This window comes from Anomaloglossus baeobatrachus, chromosome 3 (genome assembly GCF_048569485.1).
Source record: "Anomaloglossus baeobatrachus isolate aAnoBae1 chromosome 3, aAnoBae1.hap1, whole genome shotgun sequence".
NCBI lineage: Eukaryota > Metazoa > Chordata > Amphibia > Anura > Aromobatidae > Anomaloglossus > Anomaloglossus baeobatrachus.
In genome coordinates this window covers 483,491,531-483,513,958 of record NC_134355.1, presented here as the reverse complement: position 1 = coordinate 483,513,958, position 22,428 = coordinate 483,491,531, and the positions used below count along the sequence as shown (strand labels likewise).

General features: G+C 44.2%; 1 protein-coding gene across 1 annotated transcript in view; it reads right to left on the bottom strand.

Moving 5' to 3' along the window:
* The window catches only part of NCEH1 (neutral cholesterol ester hydrolase 1), a 61,150-nt gene that overhangs the window by 25,140 nt on the left and 13,582 nt on the right, over nt 1-22,428 (bottom strand). Inside the window, exons 2-3 of the mRNA XM_075340616.1 lie at nt 11,495-11,723; nt 3,635-3,704 (exon numbers count right to left, since the gene is read on the bottom strand). Coding sequence (XP_075196731.1) covers nt 3,635-3,704; nt 11,495-11,723 — 299 coding nt within the window. The remainder of the gene's footprint in view (nt 1-3,634; nt 3,705-11,494; nt 11,724-22,428) is intronic.

The following is a 22,428-nucleotide window of genomic DNA, read 5'->3' as shown; positions in this document are numbered from 1 at the left end:
TTGCGTCTCTAAAGTCAGAGTGGTCCAGAAAAGTGCTTAATTTACGCTTGGGATACCTGAAATGGAATTTCTCCTGCTGTGAAGCTGCCTCCTCCGCAGGAGGAGCTGGTGGAGAAATATCTAACATCCTATTGATGGACGCTATAAGATCATTCACTATGGCGTCACCATCCGGGGTATCTAGATTGAGAGCGGCCCCAGCATCAGACTCCTGATCAGATACATCCGCCTCATCACACAGAGAGTCGTCCCGCTGGGACCCTGACCAGTGTGATGAAGTTGAGGGTCGCTCATAGCGAGCCCGCTTAGGTTGTCTGGGACTGTCGTCCGAGTCAGAGCCGTCACCCTGGGGTGCATGTGACACCCCCGGAGCTAGGAAGTGGTCCAGCTGAGGGGGACAAGGTGGCAATGAATCAACAGTGCCCATGGTCTGAGTTACTAGTCTAGACTGCAATGTTTCAAGAATTTTAGACATAGTCATAGACAATCTGTCAGCAAAAGCTGCAAACTCCGTCCCTGTCACCTGGACAGCATTCACAGGTGGTTCTCCCTGGGTCACCTCTAGCAGCGGCCCCGGCTGAGCAATTGCCACAGGGGCCGAGCACTGCACACAATGGGGGTCAGTGGAACCTGCCGGTAGAGTAGCCCCACATGCGGTACAAGCAGCATATAAAGTCCGTGCCTTGGCACTTTTGCTTTTTGCGGACGACATGCTGTTGTCTCCTTGAGAAATCTAAGGAGGGTATATAGCAGAAAATCACCAGCGACTGTACAGTGCAAAGTATTGCCAGCACAAAATACAAAGTACACTATGGCACAAGTGGGGGAGAGCCCTTGAGGGCTGCTTACCACCCGCTGAAAGCGGGTGTGAGGTCGTAGAATCCCTTGTCTGAGTCTCCCCGTCTCCCCTCTGCAGCTCAGCGTGCAGGCAGGAATGGCTGCCGGCGTCCTGTGAAGAGGGGCGGACCGTGGGCGTCACAAACAAAAGTGCGGGAAACTGCGTCCCACTGTGCCTAGTGTGAGGGCTGGAGTATGTAAAACAGACTCCAGCTCTTAGCGCTGCTGGTCTGTACAGCGTCCCGCCCTCCTCCTGACTGGCAGGTCTGGGGGCGGGAACGATACGAACTAGGCCGCAAAAGCCGGGGACTGTAGTAATCTAGCGCGGCCGTCATATATGCACGGCCAGCGCGGAAGTCCCCGGCGCACCACAAATCCCAGCCGTGACGCAGTAAAAACTGACCCCCGCGGCCGGATCGGCCGATCGTACTAAGTCACCTCACTCAGCAGAGCTGTAGTGAGTAACGGCACAAGCGCAGCAGCGCTGTTTACCCCGGCGCACTAACACACCCAGCAATGCTGCAGTGTGCGTGCGATAAGCACGGGGACACGGAGTACCTTGATGGAGCAGGGTCCTGTCCCTGAGGAAACTCCGCTCCGAATCCAGCAGATCCTCCAGGGGCTGTGGATGGAGCACGGCCTCAGTGCCCGGAGACTGGTAAAGTCCCACTTCACCCAGAGCCCTAATGGGGATGGGGAAGGAATCAGCATGTGGGCTCCAGCCTCCGTACCCGCAATGGGTACCTCAACCTTAACAAACACCACCGACATAAAGTGGGGTGAGAAGGGAGCATGCTGGGGGCCCTCGTATGGGCCCTCTTTTCTTCCATCCGACATAGTCAGCAGCTGCTGCTGACTAAACAGTGGAGCTATGCGTGGATGTCTGGCCTCCTTCGCACAAAGCATAAAACTGAGGAGCCCGTGATCCCACGGGGGGGTGTATAGCCAGAAGGGGAGGGGCCTTACACTTTTAAGTGTAGTACTTTGTGTGGCCTCCGGAGGCAGTAGCTATACACCCAATTGTCTGGGTCTCCCAATTAGGAGCGACAAAGAAATGTATTTATTCTTTACATTAGTATTTTATATTCCTTTCTTATTGTTTTTAGTATTAAACACTATCTTTATTCTCTATAATGTGTTTTTTTGGAATGTATTTTTGAGTGTCTAAAACTAATTAAATTGGATTTACATTGATTCCTATGGAAATAATTGCCTCAGTTTTCATTGAATGTATTCAGACGGATTATCAACGAAAACCAAGTTATCACTGTACGTATGTGATTAAGGGGTTGAGTGCCAGATACCAGCAATATTAAATAGTTGTCATCTGTCTTAAAATAAAAAAACAAACAAAAAAACCCCAAAAACTGTTAACCAATAAAGCGCCGCTGTCAATCTCTAACAGTGGTGTTTAAATAGAGCGAGCACCACAGCTTATAGGCTCTCACCAGCCCCCACAATGCAATTGCAGAGTGACGATGGGTTACCATGAAAGCCGGGGGCCAGGTAAAGCCCCCTCTCCCTCATTGCTGCCATCTGCCATCTTGGTACTTCTATAAAGGGTGGTGCTTCAAAGGAGATCGTGATTTACACTATAGACCAAAATATTACAGAATAGTATTATATAGTATAAGAAATTAGGCAATCAAAAGTTCTAGTCCGATGTAGGAACTTAAAAAAAACAAAAAACAAAACAAAAACCTTAAAAATATAAAACTGGAACCCCATTCAGGTGAAGAAGTATCTTTACTTATTTTTTTTTTTACATTAAAACCATTAACAAGTTCATATTTTTTTCAATTGTTGATTTTTTTTTTTTGACACATTCCCCTTGAGTGGTTGGTTCAATTGACCTCACTCATCAAGATCAGTGTCCAGATTTGGCCGCTGGTGGCTTACTGAAAGCTTTCATGTCTATCAAGATGGTCCTACAGAGGTTTTTAAATTGTATAGTGTACAATCCACAATGGAAACTTGTATTGGAGTTCCAGAGTTTAAGAATTAATGGACATGGCATGTTTCTTTAGCGTGTGCATTATACAAAATTACAAAAATGGATGCAAGGTTTTAATTTAAGGCCAAAAATAATCTTACATTGGCCGTAGGTTGTGTAAAGAAGAGAAGTACAAGCTGTAGTTGTTAAGCCGTTGTGTAACTCTATACCCAGCCCCTGCTGCCAGAATATGACTCACAAGAGCTTGAGAGCCCCAGGTTGCTCAGGTACTACACCCAGAGTCTATAATCTCGGAGAGAGCCCCAGGTTGTGTAGATACTACACCCAAAGTCTATAATCTCAGTGAGAGCCCCAGGTTGTGCAGATACTACACCCAGAGTCAATAATCTCAGTGAGAGCCCCAGATTGCTCAGGTACTACACCCAGAGTCTATAATCTCGGAGAAAGCCACAGGTTGCTTAGGCACTACACCCAAAGTCTGTAATCTTGGTGAGAGCCCTAGATTACTCAGGTACTACACCCAACATCTGTAATCTCGGGGTGAGCCCCAGATTGCTCAAGTACTACACCCAACATCTGTAATCTTGGTGTCTAGAATAAAAGTAAAGACCAGTGGAGAAATTGAAAAGTGACTGCTGCTTCCATGCCCAGATTATAAATTTTACTTCATCTTTTCAGGCATCACTAAGCAAGCATTTCATTTGTTTAACACTCATCTAATAAGAAGGGTGACCGAGCTGACTGCATTTCATCACTGGGTGTGAGAAGAGGATTCATGTCTGGATGTGATTAGAAATCAGGTCACTGATTTCTGGAAATGTGCTCTGAAGAATTCATACTCACTCAATAGACACGACAACTGCGTTCACATCTTCTGAGATTTTTCGGCACAGGCTATCATAAGATCTCATTCCTAAAACATTCAAGATAAGAAAAAAAAAAGTCAACATGGGTAAAACAAAGTGTGCTAGGTAATGCAGAGCCCTGCTACATGTTTATCATGGAGAAATCCTTGCAGACTGTAAGACACTGGGCTGGAAGTTACATCCATCAGCAAGATGAAGTTTCCTAAACCGGTTATACAGGCATGTATGTCAAACACATTGTACCCTAAGGTGTCATTCAGATGACCGTTCTGTTTGTCCTGGTCAGTTCCTGTTTTTTTGCGGACCTACTGACAAGACCATCTTTTCAATGTGTTTTATGTAGGATCGGATGGCACACGGAAGCACTTCTGTGTGCATCAGTTCCTACAAAAAAAAACCACATCGGATACCGTATGTCCGTTCCGTTATTATGCAACATGTCCTATTCTGTTCCGTAATTCTGGACCGTCACACAATACAAGTTAATGGGTCCGCAAAGTCCCCAGAAGCCACTCGGAAGCTCTTCCGTGTGACCTCCGTCGGGTGCCCCTGCAGTCTGTGTCCCGCTCCTGCGCCAGCCCCGCAGCTGCTCGCACAGCAGTGTGTAAGCATCTGCGCGCACAGCAGTGTGAGCAGCTGCGGGGATGATGAGCGCCAACATTAGGAGGTTAGCAAAGTTCATTACCTGCTGTAATGAAGTCTGCTGCACTCCTGACGTCAGCGCTCGTCACTGACATCCATTGTCCGCCGCATACTCACATGAAGTCTTGTGGGCGGCCCGAGACTGTGACTAGCAGTGACGTCAGAGGCCGCTCGCAATACTTTGCTTGTGAACGCGATGGAGAATGGAAGTCAGTCACGAGCGCTGACATCAGGAGTGCAGTGGCGTTCATCACCCTGCTAATGTACCTCACTAGCCTTATGAAGTCAGCGCTTGTCATAACCTGCAGTGACCTAGGCTGACCTGATGATGTTGGCTCAGGTCACTGCACTGCTCTCCCAGCCAATGGGGAACATTCTGCTCTTCATACTGGGACAGTGAGTATGGATCGTCGCGGGACCAGTTATTGGATTACGCCGGACCCGGATTTGTTTTTTCTTTCAAATGCAGTCATATGAAAAGGTTTGGGCACCCCTATTAATGTTAACCTTTTTTCTTTATAACAAATTGGGTTTTTGCAACAGCTATTTCAGTTTCATATATCTAATAACTGATGGACTGAGTAATATTTCTGGATTGAAATGAGGTTTATTGTACTAACAGAAAATGTGCAATCCGCATTTAAACACAATTTGATCGGTGCAAGAGTATGGGCACCCTTATCAATTCCTTGATTTGAACACTCCTAACCACTTTTTACTGACTTACTAAAGCACTAAATTGGTTTTGTAACCTCATTGAGCTTTGAACTTCCTAGGCAGGTGTATCCAATCATGAGAAAAGGTATTTAAGGTGGCCACTTGCAAGTTGTTCTCCTATTTGAATCTCCTATGAAGAGTGGCATCATGGGCTCCTCAAAACAACTCACAAATGATCTGAAAACAAAGATTATTCAACATAGTTGTTCAGGGGAAGGATACAAAAAGTTGTCTCAGAGATTTAAACTGTCAGTTTCCACTGTGAAGAACATAGTAAGGAAATGGAAGAACACAGGTACAGTTCTTGTTAAGCCCAGAAGTTGCAGGCCAAGAAAAATATCAGAAAGGCAGAGAAGAAGAATGGTGAGAACAGTCAAGGACAATCCACAGACCACCTCCAAAGACCTGCAGCTTCATCTTGCTGCAGATGGTGTCAATGCGCATCGGTCAACAATACAGCGCACTTTGCACAAGGAGAAGCTGTATGGGAGAGTGATGCGAAAGAAGCCATTTCTGCAAGCACGCCACAAACAGAGTCGCCTGAGGTATGCAAAAGCACATTTGGACAAGCCAGTTATATTTTGGAATTTTGGAAGAAGGTCCTGTGGACTGATGAAACAAAGATTGAGTTGTTTAGTCATACAAAAAAGGCGATATGCATGGAGGCAAAAAAACGGCATTCCAAGAAAAGCACTTGCTACACAGTAAAATTTGGTGGAGGTTTCATCATGCTTTGGGGCTGTGTGGCCAATGCCGGCACCGGGAATCTTGTTAAAGTTGAGCGTCGCATGGATTCAACTCAGTATCAGCAGATTCTTGACAATGTGCAAGAATCAGTGACGAAGTTGAAGTTACGCAGGGGATGGATATTTCAGCAAGACAATGATCCAAACCCCGCTCCAAATCTACTCAGGCATTCATGGAGAGGAACAATTACAATGTTCTGGAATGGCCATCCCAGTCCCCAGACCTGAATATCATTGATCATCTGTGGGATGATTTGAAGCGTGCTGTCCATGCTCGGCGAACATCAAACTTAACTGACCTGGAATTGTTTTGTAAACAGGAATGGTCAAATATACCTTCATCCAGGATCCAGGAACTCATTAAAAGCTACAGGAAGCGACTAGAGGCTGTTATTTTTGCAAAAGGAGGATCTACAAAATATTAATGTCACTTTTATGTTGAGGTGCCCATACTTTTGCACCAATCAAATTTTGTTTAAATGCGGATTGCACATTTTCTGTTAGTACAATAAACCTCATTTCAATCCAGAAATATTACTCAGTCCATCACTTATTAGATATATGAAACTGAAATAGCTGTTGCAAAAACCCAATTTGTTATAAAGAAAAAAAGAAAAAAAAAGGTTAACATTAATAGGGGTGCCCAAACTTTTTCATATGACTGTAAATTGGTGAAAGAGTGAATGTATTGGAGAGTGTTTTTTCAAATAAAAATTTCTTTGCCGTCTTTTTTTTTTTTTATTACTGACTTGTTGTGATGTTGGGTATCTGAGATGCCGTGACATCACAATCCCAGGGCTTGATGCCAGGTGACATTACACAGCTGATATTAACTCCATATATTACCCTGTTTGCCACCACACCAGGGCAATCGGAATGAACCAGGTAAAGTTCCGGGACTGTCGTATCTAATGGATGCGGCAATTCCGGGTGTCTGCTGGCTGATATTTTTAGGCGGGGGGAGCTCCCAATAACGTGGGTCTCCCCAGCCTGAGAATACCAGCCAGCAGCTGTGAGGCTTTATTTTGTCTGGTATCAAAATTGGGAGGGACCACATGCTGTTTTTTTTTTTTTTTAATTATTTATTGTACTGTGCAATATAGACCCGCCCACCGGCGGCTGTGATTGGTTGCAGTTAGACAGCTGTCACTCAGCGAGGGGGCATGCCTGACTGCAACCAATCACAGTTGCTTGTGAGCAGGAAAGCAGTGAATATGAAATGAGCCTAATGAGCAGTCGGCTTCCGAAGAACAAAGAGCTGCCGCAGGAGCAGTATGACAGCCGCCCGGTGATCGGCGAGTATGTAGTGCTTGCTCCTACCCCTTTGCGCCGGATTCTGTTCCCCATAGACCTTATATGGGGACCAGCATCTGGCCAGAAACCCTAGACTGTATGTAACTCTAATTACATTTTTTTTTGCGAATGGCAAAAAAACCCCAAGAAATGGAAGTCACACGGATAACACACAGACCGTATACGGAATTAAATGGATGCGGTTGGTACACGGATGCTCCGTAGAAAAACAGAACTGTTTTTCGTGGACTACAAAACGGAACAGTTGTATGAATGTAGCCTTATATCCACTATCTGCTGGCTGAATCTAGAGATGGGCACAAACTTTGCTATATGCAAATTAGGCAATAAATACTTTTTTCCCAACCATAGAACTTAAAGAATGTGCCTTATGAGGTTACATCCATCCTCAGCACCTCAAACTCTTGTTGTGACATCAGGTACCAGCAAGGAACCTAGCGCCTGCGCAGATCAAAACTCTCCTCACTTCTGTGCCCCGCTAAGTGCACTGGCTTCAGTAGTTTACTGACTACGTGCCAAACTGACAAATGAGTACACAACAGGAAGTGAGAGCTACAACTGTTGCTCACTTCCTGTCTAACATACGTCTGAAGGCAGGAAGAGAGAAGGTGATGGTGATTGGCCGAGGGACTCGAGTAACATAACCTCACATGACCCCTGGAAATGCGAGTGCAGACACTGCTGGAATGGACAGGAGTAGAGGCTTTTTTATTTTAACAGGGGAAAACAGGGGTTATCCTAGTAGTGGACAACTCTTAAGTGGGTGTGACAATGCATTTAACGCCTCGTATGATTACAAAAATTGTAGATTTACCTGAATTCAGGTAATGGATTGCAAATATAAAAAGGTAAGAATGAGTTCACTGACCTACATGCCCATATACAGTTTACCTCAAAGTTTTGCAAATATTTTATTACACCTTTTCAAGGGACAACACTGACTACCTTATTAAAGTAGTCAGTGTGCAGCTTGTGTAACAGTGTAAATTTGGTGTCCTCTAAATATCTCACATAGTCATTAATGTCTAAACCACTGGCAACAAAAGTGAGTACACCTCTAGGAGAAAAATGGCCAAATTGTGCCCAATTAGCCATTTTCCCTCCCCGTTGTCAGGTAACTCAGTGTTATTTCACACGCTCTCGCATACTGGTCACTGGAAGTTTAACATAGCACCTCATGCCAAAGAATTCTCTGAGGATCTGAAAAAAGTGATTATTGCGCTAAATAAAGATGACCTAGGCTATAAGAAGATTGCTAACACCCTGACACGGAGCTGCAGCACATTGGCCAAGACCATACAGCGGTTTAACAAGACCGGTTCCACTCAGAACAGGCTTCACCATGGTCAACCAAATATGTTCAGTGCGCGTGCTCAGCGTCATATCCAGAGGTTGTCTTTTCAAAATAGACATACGAGTGCTGCCTGCATTGCTGCAGAGGTTAAAGAGGTTGGGGTTCATCCAGTCAGTGCTCATACCTTGCACCGCACACTGCATCAAAATGGTCTGCATGGCTGTCATCCCAGAAAGAAGCCACTTCTAAAGATGATGCACAAGAAAACCTGCAGTTTGCTGAAGACAACCAGACTAAGGACATAATTACTGAAACCATGACCTGTGGTCTGGTGAGACCAAGATAAACTTATTGGGTTCAGATGGTGTCAAGAGTGTGTGGTGGCAACCAGGTGTGGAATACAAAGACAAGTGTGTCTTGCCTAGAGTAAAGAATGGAGATTGGAGCGTCATGGTTTGGGGCTGCACGAGTGCTGCCAGCTGTGGGGAGCTACAGTTCATTGAGGGAACCATGAATGTCAATGTGTACTGTGACATCTGAAGCAGAGCATGATCATCCTGCCTTTGTATTCCATCATGATAATGACCCCAAACACACTTCCAAGATGACCAATGCCTTGCTAAAGAAACTGAAGGTAAAGTTGCTGGACTGGCCAAGCATGTCTCCAGACCTAAACCCTATTGAGCATCTGTGGGGCATTATCAAATGGAGGTGGAAGAGCGCAAGGTCTAACATCCACCAGCTTCGCGATATCGTTATGGAGGATGGAAGAAGATTCCAAAGGCTTCAGCAAAGCTCTAATAAACTCCATGTCTAAGAGAGTTATAAGGAATCTGTCACTAGGTTTTTGCTCCCCTATCTGAGAGCAGCATAATCTAGAGACAGAGACCCCGATTCCAGCGATGTGTCACTTACTAAGCTGTTTGTTGTCATTTTGATAAAATCAATATTTTCTCTGCTGCTGATCTAACAGTTATACCGAGCTCAAGAATATGCTGGACTACCTGGCAGCATGCCAAGTAGTCCTGTAATGATAAAATTACTGTTTAATCAGCAGTAGATCAAAACTACACTAAGCAGCCCAGTAAGTAACACACAGCTGGAATCAGGATCTCTGCTCTCAGATTAGGTGGCAAAAACCTGATGACAGATTCCTTTTAACACAGTACTGGAAAATAATGGTGGCCACACAAAATAGTGATACTTTGGCACTATTTGGCCATTTTTAATTACGGGTGTACTCACTTTTGTTACAAGCATATTTGACATTAATGACTGTGTGTTGTTATTTAGAGGGGACACCAAATATACTCTGTTATACAAGCTGTACACTGAGTACTTTACATTGTATTATAGTGTTATATCTTCAGTGTTGTCCCATGAATGATAAAATAAAATGTGAGGGGAGTACTCACTTTTGTAATGTACTGTAGGGCTACATGCGCACGCTGCTTTTTTTCCTGCTTTTTTTCCTGCTTTTTTGGCTGCAGTTTTGTCAGCTGAACTTTCCGACATTTGACTTCCCAGCAAAGTCTATGAGAAGTCAGATTTGTCATGCGCACACTGCAGTTTATTTGTCAGCGTTTTTTTTGTCAAAAGTTTGTGACAAAAAAAATGCAGCACGTTCATTCTTCCTGCGTTTTTGTCATCATTTGTCACCCATTGAAAACAATGAGGGCATCAAAAACGCAGGAAAAATGCATGCTAATCAAAAGTGGTGCATTTTACCTGCGTTTTTGGTACCAAAAACGCAGGTGATTTGTCAGGAAGTGAGGTCAGGCAAGTGGTCCCGTCCCATCCTCCACGTGTTCCCCGAAGTACCACTGTCCCCAGCGTGCACGCACAGGGGAGATGATGTGGAGGACGGGACTATCAGCAGCGGCGGCAGCGAGAGGGAAAAATCAATGTTTTCAGCTGCCAACGTCCATCCCCCTCTCGCTGCCGCCGCCGCTGATAGTCCCGTCCTCCACGTGTTCCCCGAAGTACTGCTGTCCCCAGCGTGCACGCACAGGGGAGATGATGGACCCCTCTCACTGCCACCGCCGCTGAAAGTCCCGTCCTCCACGCTCCTGTCGTCAGCTCCACGCTCCTGTCGTCAGCTCCACGCTCCTGTCGTCAGCTCCACGCTCCTGTCGTCAGCTCCACGCAGTAGCGCGATCAGCTGAGCTGTCACTGAGGTTACTCGCGGCCACCGCTGGATTCAGCGGTGGCCGCGGGTAACCTCGGTGACAGCTCAGCTGATCGCGCGGCTGTCTTCATTAGCTGCATGGAGGTGACCGGAGCGGCGGTGTCTGCTGCTTCTCCGGTCACCTCCATGCAGCAGAGCTGGATGCGACGCTGGAGCATGCTGGATTACGCCGGACATGGAGGGCTTTGTCGGGGTTAATAAATTGGTAATGAGGGAATGTGTTTGTGTTTTTTATTTCTATTAAAGGATTTTTCGGGTGTGTGTGTTTATTTACTGTAATTTACAGATTAATCATGGAGGGTGTCTCATAGACGCCTGACATGATTAATCTAGGACTTATTGGCAGCTATGGGCTGCCAATAACTCCTTATTACCCCGATTTGCCAACGCACCAGGGCAAATCGGGAAGAGCCGGGTACAGTCCCAGAACTGTTGCATCTAATGGATGCGGCCATTCTGGGCGGCTGCTGACTGATATTGTTAGGCTGGGGGGCTCCCCATAACGTGGGGCTCCCCATCCTGAGAATACCAGCCTTCAGCCGTATGGCTTTATCTGGCTGGCATTAAAGTTGGGGGGGACCGCACGCCATTTTTTTAAAATTATTTATTTATTTCTAAATTTTTTTTTTTCAATTCAACAAGCTTTATGGGCTTGTTTGAACTAAAAAATACATGAAACAATTGTTGACAAAACTGCAGCCAAAAACGCACCAAAAAAGCAGCAAAAACGCACCAAAAAAGCACCTACATTTTTTGTGACATTTCCAGGCTCTCTCTGACAAAGTGCAGTTTTGGCTGCAGTTTGTGAACACGAAAAAGAAGCAGCGTGCGCATGTAGCCTAAATGGTTTAGGTGAGGGTGTGATCATGCTGACAGTCCCTTCAGCTCACCTTCCCATTACACACACGCTGATTACATCCCAGAATACAAACGTACTTGCACTCCCAAGCGCCCATCCTCCCCCATGGACATAGATGATGCTACGTTGCAATGAACCATGTAGCTCCTTCTTGGGTTCGAAGATTCGGACTTCCACTCCATCAAACACAGTGTCTGTGACTGTTAAATGAGCAGATGATGTTGGATCAAACTTGTCAAAGTAGCTGGACACAAAATTCAGGACTCGCAAATGATGGCCGAGACCCACATAATGGGCGAAGTTGCACTACAAAAGTCAAAACATAAAAGGTTTATGGACATTATGTATTAAAATTACATGGTCATTTGTAGACACCGTCTTATAAGGCAGTTTTTCTTAACCCTTTCATGATTGATTGCTCCCAGTAAAAGGCACAACATAATCTTGATACCTTTTAATGGCTGACAAAAATAAAAAAAGCTTGCTTTGTAACATTATATAGTTTAAGACTAATAAGACTTTTCATAAGGTGTGAATAAGTGGCACACTCAAAAAAAAATGAAGGTGTTATGCAGTAGGTATCCGTAGGTGATTTTATTACAAGGCAAAATCTCAAAAAAAACAAAAAAAAAAAAAAAAAACACAAACCAACGTTTCGGCTGAGGGAGCCTTTATCAAGGTTATGCATCTGTGTAGAATACATAATATGGAGATACAATAAAGAATTAGTTATGTACACCAAAAGAAGGGGAAATATATTCACAAATCATATAAAGTACACGAATAATAAAGAAATTGTATACAATAATATAGAAAATTGCGTAGTATACAGCCGTAATATCACAGGGTATATACAAAATGAACGCAGTCACTTACGGCAAGAAATGAACACTAAGGGAATCATCATTATCACTGTTACTAATCTAAATAAAGGACATACCTAATAAAAAAAGATGTTAAAGCACTGTATTTATGCTTTATTTATTTGATATGGTTCTATTGTTCCTGGGGTAGAGAGAGGGAGAGAATATGCACCCATCTGAGCATGCTCAGTTACGGGGGAAAAAAAAAAAAAAAAAAAAAAGATCCGTCGCCGGATTCAGTCATGTGATGAAACGTGAGGCCATCTGTCACTAATATAAGTCGGTGAGAAAAAAAAAAAACCCGATCCAGCAGCATCAGTTGCTGGATTCGGTTTTTTTTTCTTTGTTTTTTTTTTAATTCGACGGATTGTGACTGATGGGAAAAAAAATGGATTTGTGAAGGGTGCCTTACAGTATTACGTACAAGTGACTGCATTAATTTTGTATATACTCCGTGATATTAACGGCTGTATACTACGCAATTTTATATATTATTTTATACAATTTCTTTATTATTTGTGCACTTTATATGATTTGTGAATGTATTTCACCTTCTTTTGGTGTGTATAACTAATTCTGTATTGTATCTCCACATTATGTATTATACACAAATGGACAACCTTGATAAAGGCTCCCGAGCCGAAACTTTTTTTTGTTTGAGATTTTGTCTTGCAATAAAAATCACCCATGGATACATACTGCATAATGCCTTCATTATTCTCCCCCCCCAAAGTGTGCTGAAGTTATTCTATTTATTTGGACTCATCCCTTACTTCCGAGCACCTCCCTACCATAGTTAGTGAGCCAGGTGGACTCCTCTTTACTTTTCATAAGGTGTGGTATAAAAGTATCTGAAGAAACGCATACTACCGGTCCACACTTGCATTGAGGGAGGTCGCGCCCATCTAGCCAGATTCTGGTCAGGATTATGCATACTCACAGGCACGTGACCGCCATTACTGGCTCTGACATCGGAGAATCCCCACAGTGCGAGGTGAAGATTCACAAGATCAGAGACCTGAAGCCCTATATGGAGTGCATTACAGACTGAAATTTGTATTTCCAGACCCCCATCTCTTTGAGACATAACTTTCAAAAGGTTTATGACGTGTCCTGAAGCACAGACATGTTTCGGCACAGCAGATGGGTCTTTTGTCTGCTGTGGTGAGGACACCTCATCCATGCTTCAGTTTCTGAACAACCAAGAAAAAGAGGCGATCAATTGGTTCCAGGGATATTTTTATTATCAATAATTGCAAACAGGTGAGAGGGTTAAAGGCAGAAAAACGAATTACATCACCACAGTTACAAGGTAGAATTATGAAAATTAGTTGGCAGGCAATGCATAGAAAATATGTATGTTAAACCCATGTTAATGTGTAGACCATCCGATAATTACCGTGGTTTGAATTGTTTGTAAATATAACATATAAATATGTCACTATCACATCAATAACATAGGGTTAACATCATGGACACATATATATCTACGATTGTCCATTACCTATAATGCGTACCATTCAAAGATAAACAATGGTGAACATATATCCATACTTGTAACCCAATTCAATACAGCTATGTCTATATCATGAAATATTCATTGTTCCATGGTCAAATAGATCGATCATAAGATATACTATGATATGCGCCCATGCCCACCATACAAAGCAATATGACACATGACGGAGTATTCATAACAAAATCCATATTTTAATATAATAGTGGAAATGAAGATATGTTACCACTACAAAGATATCAAAATGACACTCCAACAGGTCAGTGTGAGCAGCAAGAGACGGGCAGAGGCACACATCACCATACATCACAACATGCCCATGAAAGAAATTCAAATATTCCAAGTGCAGCATATATCCACATATGTCAGGGATTAATGATTACTCTATGGGCACGAGAATCAACCATACAAGAACTCAAAAATCACATGTCCATGTGCGCTCACCAGACCCCATAAACACATGGTGGAATGCATATAAGAAATCACCGTACATATATATAAAAATGGAGATATATCCTAAGGAAATTTGTCACTGTAGAATCACAGCAGATGTCTAATCTGCATTCCAGCAAATAATTGCGGTCAAATAAGGGACCAGCATATATCACTCCATGTCCACATATGTCAGGGGGCGTGACGAAGGTACACACCGAAATGTGCATCGGGCGCATTACCACCACAGTGTTTACTATCATCTAGGTAATATAGTTTATGCTGGCCTGTGTTTTGCAGTGCAGTTCGCTTCTATCTTGTACCATTGTATAATTGTCTCTTGGTATATCGCTATGTCTGTGGCACCTTGGTGCCGTATGTGCCGTATTCTGTCTGTGTCCTTTATGGACATGTAGGGATATATGCTGGTCCCTTTTTTGACCACAATTATTTGCTGGAATGCCGATTAGACATCTGCTGTGATTCTACAGTGGACAATTCCCTTAGGATATATCTCCATTATTATATATTTGTATGGTGATGTCTTATATGCATTCCACCATGTGTTTTGGGGTCTATTGAGTGCACAAGGACATGTGATTTCTGAGTTCCTTTATGGTTGATTCTTGTGCCCATAGAGTAATTTATAATCCCTGACATATGTGGATATGGAGTGATATATGCTGGTCCCTTATTTGACCGCAATTATTTGCTGGAATGCAGATTAGACATCTGCTGTGATTCTACAGTGACAAATTTCCTTAGGATATATCTCCATTTTTATATATATGTACGGTGATTTCTTATATGCATTCCACCATGTGTTTATGGGGTCTGGTGAGCGCACATGGACATGTGATTTTTGAGTTCTTGTATGGTTGATTCTCGTGCCCATAGAGTAATCATTAATCCCTGACATATGTGGATATATGCTGCACTTGGAATATTTGAATTTCTTTCATGGGCATGTTGTGATGTATGGTGATGTGTGCCTCTGCCCGTCACTTGCTGCTCACACTGACCTGTTGGAGTGTCATTTTGATATCTTTGTAGTGGTAACATATCTTCATTTCCACTATTATATTAAAATATGGATTTTGTTATGAATACTCCGTCATGTGTCATATTGCTTTGTATGGTGGGCATGGGCGCATATCATAGTATATCTTATGATCGATCTATTTGACCATGGAACAATGAATATTTCATGATATAGACATAGCTGTATTGAATTGGGTTACAAGTATGGATATATGTTCACCATTGTTTATCTTTGAATGGTACGCATTATAGGTAATGGACAATCTTAGATATATATGTGTCCATGATGTTAACCCTATGTTATTGATGTGATAGTGACATATTTATATGTTATATTTACAAACAATTCAAACCACGGTAATTATCGGATGGTCTACACATTAACATGGGTTTAACATACATATTTTCTATGCACTGCCTGCCAACTAATTTTCATAATTCTACCTTGTAACTGTGGTGATGTAATTCGTTTTTCTGCCTTTAACCCTCTCACCTGTTTGCAATTATTGATAATAAAAATATCCCTGGAACCAATTGATCGCCTCTTTTTCTTGGTTGTTCTGTTATTCCATAGCGATTTGTTCCATATATGGTAGTCATCTTATGCATTTATGGTATATATATATATATATATATACACGTGTATAGATATATCCTTATAAATATGCTAATGTTTATGCCGTTATTGATAATGCTTCAGTTTCTGAAGACCCCCAGTAGGACATTTACTGCACAGAATCAGGTACACCATATTAAATGTAGAACATGTCAATGTCTCAGGAATCTTTAAGTCCTGTATCCTGTCTGTGGTCTTTATATAAGGAAAGGTTTTGCAGTTTCTCACATTGCAAGGGGAGGTTCATTTGGTGCATCGAATGAATTTTTTTTCCAGCTATTTTAGGGCCTATTTATATCTGTCTTTGAGCAAATCCAGGCAAAAATTCCCCCCCAAAAAATTAGAGCAGATATCTGGAAGCCAAAACTGGACTTTATAATCAATGTGGTCCATCTGATGCCCGGAAGGGAGTGAGCACGCCACTTCCATTATTTTTGTATTTCTGATCCTATACCACTATTGAGCTTTATATGGAAGAGAAGTGAGAAGTAGGCGGGCTGTGGAGATGGAGTCGGTGTCCACTTAGGTGGAGTCAGAGATGGTATAAAATGGACTGCCTCCAACACCTAAAATATATAATAAATTGGGTACAGCGGTTTCAAAGTTATGAAATGTCCTATAAATGACTGTTCTATTCCTGATCAAAGAATCTCGGCTTTTAGTTGAGATGAATCTGTGCTGCACTTCAGTTACATGATGCAAGTAGTGATGTCACCATTTTACTACAGTAAATTTATCACAAACATGAGCCATGTACAGTTGAAGGTAGGTACAATAGCAGGGCCTAAAACTTTACATTTCATCTAACAATTAAAATAGAACATCAAAGTGCAGTGCATCATACAAAATACAAGGTGCCAAAGAGACAATAACAAGGATAAATCTCACCCGATCTTTCTCCACAGGCAAGGATAAGCACCAATCATAAAGGAGAGGACTCAAAGGCTGGAATAATCAGGGCCAGCAGTCAGGTTATTGTGTATCAGCCCGTCATGCCCTGTAGATTAACTTCCGCCCTGACAAGGGCAGCACCCTAGTAAGATGTCTGCCCCACAACCTCATCAAAAAGAAACGCCCTCCCAACGCGTTTCCCTCTCAATAAAGAGAGTTCATCAGGGGAGAGAAAATTATATATCAACCTGAAGTGGTAGGGATTGGTACAAAGATTGCAAGTAAAGAACTTGTGTATGCAGAGATAGACGGTGGTAATGCACACCTTAAACATTGCTAAAAAAAAAAATCAGCCAAGATCTCATGAGGAGAACTGTGACTTGCACAAGTCTGGTTGATCCTTGGGTGCAATTTCCAGATACCTGAAGGTGCCTCGTTCATCTGTACAAATAATTATACACAAATACAAACAAGATGGGAATGTCCAGCCATCATACTGCTCAGGAAGGAGATGGGACTGTGTACCAGAGATGAACGTGCTTTGGTCAGACATGTGCATATCAACCCAAGAACAAAAGCAAAAGACCTTGTGAAGATGCTGGTGGAAGCTGGTAAGATTGTGTCATTATCAACAGTGAAACGAGTATTGTATCAACATGGGCAGAAAGGCCTCTCTGCCAGGAAGAAGCTATTACTCCAAAAGAAACATAAAAAAGCCAGATTTATGTTTGCAAATGCACACAGGAACAAAGACCTTAATTTTTGGAGATGTCCTGTGGTCTGACGAAACTAAAATTGAACTGTTTGGCCATAATGACTATCATTACGTTTGGAGGAAAATGGGAGAAGAATTGAAGCCTAAGAACACAATCCCAACTGTGAAACACGCGGATGGCAGCATCATGTTGTGAGGTTGTTTTGCTGCAGGAGGGACTGGTGCACTTTACAAAATAGATGGCATCATGAGGAAAAAAGATTATGTGGCAATACTAGAAAAAAACCAAAGAGAAAATTGCATGAAAAATACCCTGACTATAAATAAATAAATTGCAAGTGCTTAATAACAGGGTACTTAAGTGTATACATTTTTGCAAAAAGGTAAAAAGCTGTCTCACCTCGTCAAGGTGTACCCATCTGAGACAGTCCCTAACCTACTGAAGTTAAAAACATTATCCATACCTGACTTGTGTCATGTCAAACTCCAATATGAATGGTGGCAAGTGGTCAGCTGTGTCCCAGATTAAATACACAGTGAAGTGAGACGCAATTAGTTGTTCAGTCTCAGTATTAGGAGGGCTGCACCCCCAACTTGCAAAAAAGCAAGATAACATACAAAAAACACAAAAAACCTGAGCTGAAACAATGTTCAGTAAACATGCAACATTAAGCATGTGAATTGCAGCCTTAAGACTAGAAAAAAACCAAAGAGAAAATTGCATGAAAAATACCCTGACTATAAATAAATAAATTGCAAGTGCTTAATAACAGGGTACTTAGTGTATACATTTTTGCAAAATGAACAACTAATTGCGTCTCACTTCACTGTGTATTTAATCTGGGACACAGCTGACCACTTGCCACCATTCATATTGGAGTTTGACATGACACAAGTCATGTATTGATAATGTTTTTAACTTCAGTAGGTTAGGGACTGTCTCAGATGGGTACACCTTGACGAGGTGAGACAGCTTTTTACCTTTTTGCAAAAATGTATACACTAAGTACCCTGTTATTAAGCACTTGCAATGTATTTATTTATAGTCAGGGTATTTTTCATGCAATTTTCTCTTTGTTTTTTTTCTAGTCTTAAGGCTGCAATTCACATGCTTAATGTTGCATGTTTACTGAACATTGTTTCAGCTCAGGTTTTTTGTGGCAATACTGCAGCAACATCTCAAGCCATCAGCCAGGAACTTAAAGCTTGGGCGGAAAAGGGTCTTCCAAATGGACAATGACCCAAAGCATACTGCCAAACTGGTTACAAAGTGGCTTTAGGATAAAAAAAAAGTCAATGTTTTGGAGTGGCCATCAGAAAACCTTGATCTCACTCCTATTGAAAATGTATGGGCAAAGCTGAAAAGGCAGGTGCGAGGCGAGAAAGGAGACCTAAAATCATGGCTCAGTTAGTCCAGTTCTGTCTGGAGGAATGAGTCCAAATTCCTATCAACTATTGTGAGACGCTCAGTGAAGAGTATCCAAAATGTTTCACCCACATCATACAGCTTAAGGGCAAGGGTACCAAATACTAATTAAATGGATGTAAACTTTTGACTTTGCAGAAAGTAATAATGTCTTAAAACATTCTCTCTCATTATTCTGGCACTTGGCAAATATAAAGAATTTTGGTTCCTAATTGACCTAAAACGGGAAAGGTTTATTCTGATTTCATGTCAGATAGTGAGAAAAACATGCATATGTGTCTTTATAGATAGTGTATGCAAACTTCCCGGTTTCAACTGTATGATTGAGGCTAGGTTCACAATTCCGTTGTTTTAAATCCGTCAGGTCCATCAGCGACGGAACCGTCGTTTTTTAGATGGCAACTGACGCAACGGATGTGTTTTTCACAGGATTCCATTCACAGGAATCCTGTGAAAAAAACGTATCTGTTGCGTCCGTTACATCCGCTGTGTGTACGTTTTTTGACGGATCCATCTGTGTTTGGGACAGCCCAGTGGGTGTGCCAAACATGCTGGGCATGCTCAGTAGAGCATGACGGAATCCAGCACTAGATTCCATCGTAAGACGGATTACGACGGAATCCAGCAGCATAGATATCCATTACAAGCTTGACGGATTGCGACGGATTCCTGCGCGGTGCGTTAATTTTGACGGCCCAAAAAACGTTACATTCTGCATGGTTTCCAATCGGCGGTCAGTCCAAAGACGACTGATCTACCGCACAGCGGATGCAACACAAGGTCATCAGTCGCAATCCGCCACTCATTCAAGTCTATGGGAAACAACAGAATCCGCCAAACAGATTCCGTTGTTTACCAGAGCCGCGGATTGTGACTGATACAAGTTGACGAAAATGTGAACCTAGCCTGAGCCGAAGTCAGAATCAGGTAAATTGAGGAGTCGGAGGTTTTGCTTACTGACTCCACAGCCCTGGGCAGAAGTCACAGATGATAAGCTTCTGGCATCTTATAGTGGGTTATGAGCCTTCATGCACTGTCCTGGACGATCAGATGCCAGAGTACAGGAATGAGTACAGGCAGAAGCCATTATAGGACATTTGGCTGATGATCCTACAATAAGTCGGACGGCTATTCTACCTCAGGGTGTACAGGCGTGTGTGTGACCTCCTACTCCACACCTCATGCTAAAAACCCACACAGCGTCTAGCAGTGGGTTTTCCATGGTCGCACAGGCATCCGGTATCTATCTGTTATATATGTATGGTTCATTAAGGGTTAATTGTTGTTTTCATAATATGGAGTAGTCAGCTGGTAACACGGACAGCTGGAATTAACCGGTTTTGGCCAGCTGTTGCGCGCCTGTTTTTCCGAGGTTCCTGATTGGCTGAGCGTAAAAAGTGCGGGAATTTGAACTATATTTAAGGCAGTGTCCGTGGGTCAGCTGTGTAGTTCCAGCTGACTGAAGAAAGAAGCATGGAAGAAATGCTGCAGGAGCTGGTGCGGAGAGCGGGGGAAGAAGGCGGAGAAGACTGGCTGCGGGCGTGCCTCGCTACTGCGGCACCGTTACCAGAGCCTGAAGTTATGGAAGCAGCGGCGATGGATGAAGGGAGCGGAGAAGAGGAGGTCGCGCCGCGTGTGGATTCAGCTTCTAGCAAGAACCTGCGGAAGAAAAGAAGCCGGCGGGATGTTTACTCATCTCCGCCGCTGCCAGCGAGGAAGGCAACAAGCAGGAAGACGTCTGTGAGGCGGCGAGATCAGGACAACTCCTCGTGAGAGCGGTGTCGTCATGGAAAAGGGATGGTCGGCGTGTCAACAGGAAGTGCGACGTCATCAAGCAGCGCGGACCGGAAGAAGATGGCGGCGGCCGGTGAACGCGGCCGCCGTAGAGACCGGAGTGTCGCGCCGCTGCCCATGCAAAAGAGCCTATCTGGGGCAGCGGCGGCGCTCAGGGTCTGGGCAGGCAGTGCGCCTGTAGCAGCGGTGAGCGACAGCCGGTCGGACGCTGGGCGGCAGCTGATCGAGGATGAAGAACCGGTGATCTTGGACGCTGCCCCCAGTGAGAATAGGGGTGAAGAAGTCCGTGGCTTACTGACAAGCGGAAAGGGTAAGAACACCCATACATTGACTAATGTTTTAAATACTAGTTTTGATGCTAATGAGTTTAGGGAATTAGTAAATGATACTGTATTGCAGGTATTGCAGAATAGGGTTTGTATTAATAAGGCATCTGAGGTGTCTGCCTTACGTAAGGACAGACCCTCAGGTGTATCGGACACTTGTTTTAAGGAGGCACTTACCGTATTTTTCGGACCATAAGACGCACTTTTTTTCCCCCAAATGTTGGGGGAAAGTTGGGGGTGCGTCTTATGGTCTGACTATAGGGCTGCGGCCGGGAACGAGGGTGCTGTGGTGGAGCGGGTCATCGGGGACACGAGCAGGCAGCAGCAGCGCCTGCCGTGACCACGTGGGCCCGCTCATTACATATGCACGCCCATCCTCCCGGCCATCTCTCAGCGCAGAAGCCGGCGCTGACAGGTGGGCGGGAGGACGAGCGGGGACGCGCGCATAGTAAAGAGCTGGCCGCATGATCACCCCTGGCAATTACAGCCTGGAGTGATCATGTGCGGCTGTATTCACTGCCCCCCGCGCGTCATTACCAGCGCGGGGTGCAGTGAATCAGTACACTCACCCGTCCCCGTGTGTGGAGCCGCCCCCTGCTGCACGCGATGTCTTCCTGTCTGTGCCGGTCAGCTGATCTGTGCTGAGCCGGTCAGCTGATCTGTGCTGAGCTGGTCAGCTGATCGGCACAGACAGAAAGACATCGCGATGCAGCAGGGGAACGGCTCCACACACACAGGTCAGCGTGCCAGAGAGGAAGATGATCGGTGCTGCAGGGAGTGAGGAAAAGGTGAGTATAAACGTTTATTTTTTTTCTCTGTGCTATAGGATACAGGCCATATACCAGGATGGTATATGAGCACGATGGGGGCATATAGCAGGATGGGAGTATGTGAACAGGCTGGATGGAGGGGGGGAATGTGAACAGGCTGGATGGAGGGGGTTGTGAACAGGCTGGATGGAGGGGGGGGGGGATGTGAACAGGCTGGATGGGGGGGGTTGTGAACAGGCTGGATGGAGGGGGGGGGATGTGAACAGGCTGGATGGAGGGGGGATGTGAACAGGCTGGATGGGGGGGGATGTGAACAGGCTGGATGGGGGGGGGGATGTGAACAGGCTGGATGGGGGGGGGATGTGAACAGGCTGGATGGGGGGGGATGTGAACAGGCTGGATGGGGGGGGATGTGAACAGGCTGGATGGGGGGGGGGGATGTGAACAGGCTGGATGGGGGGGGGGATGTGAACAGGCTGGATGGGGGGGGGGTGTATGTGAACAGGCTGGATGGGGGGGGGGGGGTATGTGAACAGGCTGGATGGGGGGGGTATGTGAACAGGCTGGATGGGGGGGGTATGTGAACAGGCTGGATGGGGGGGGGTATGTGAACAGGCTGGA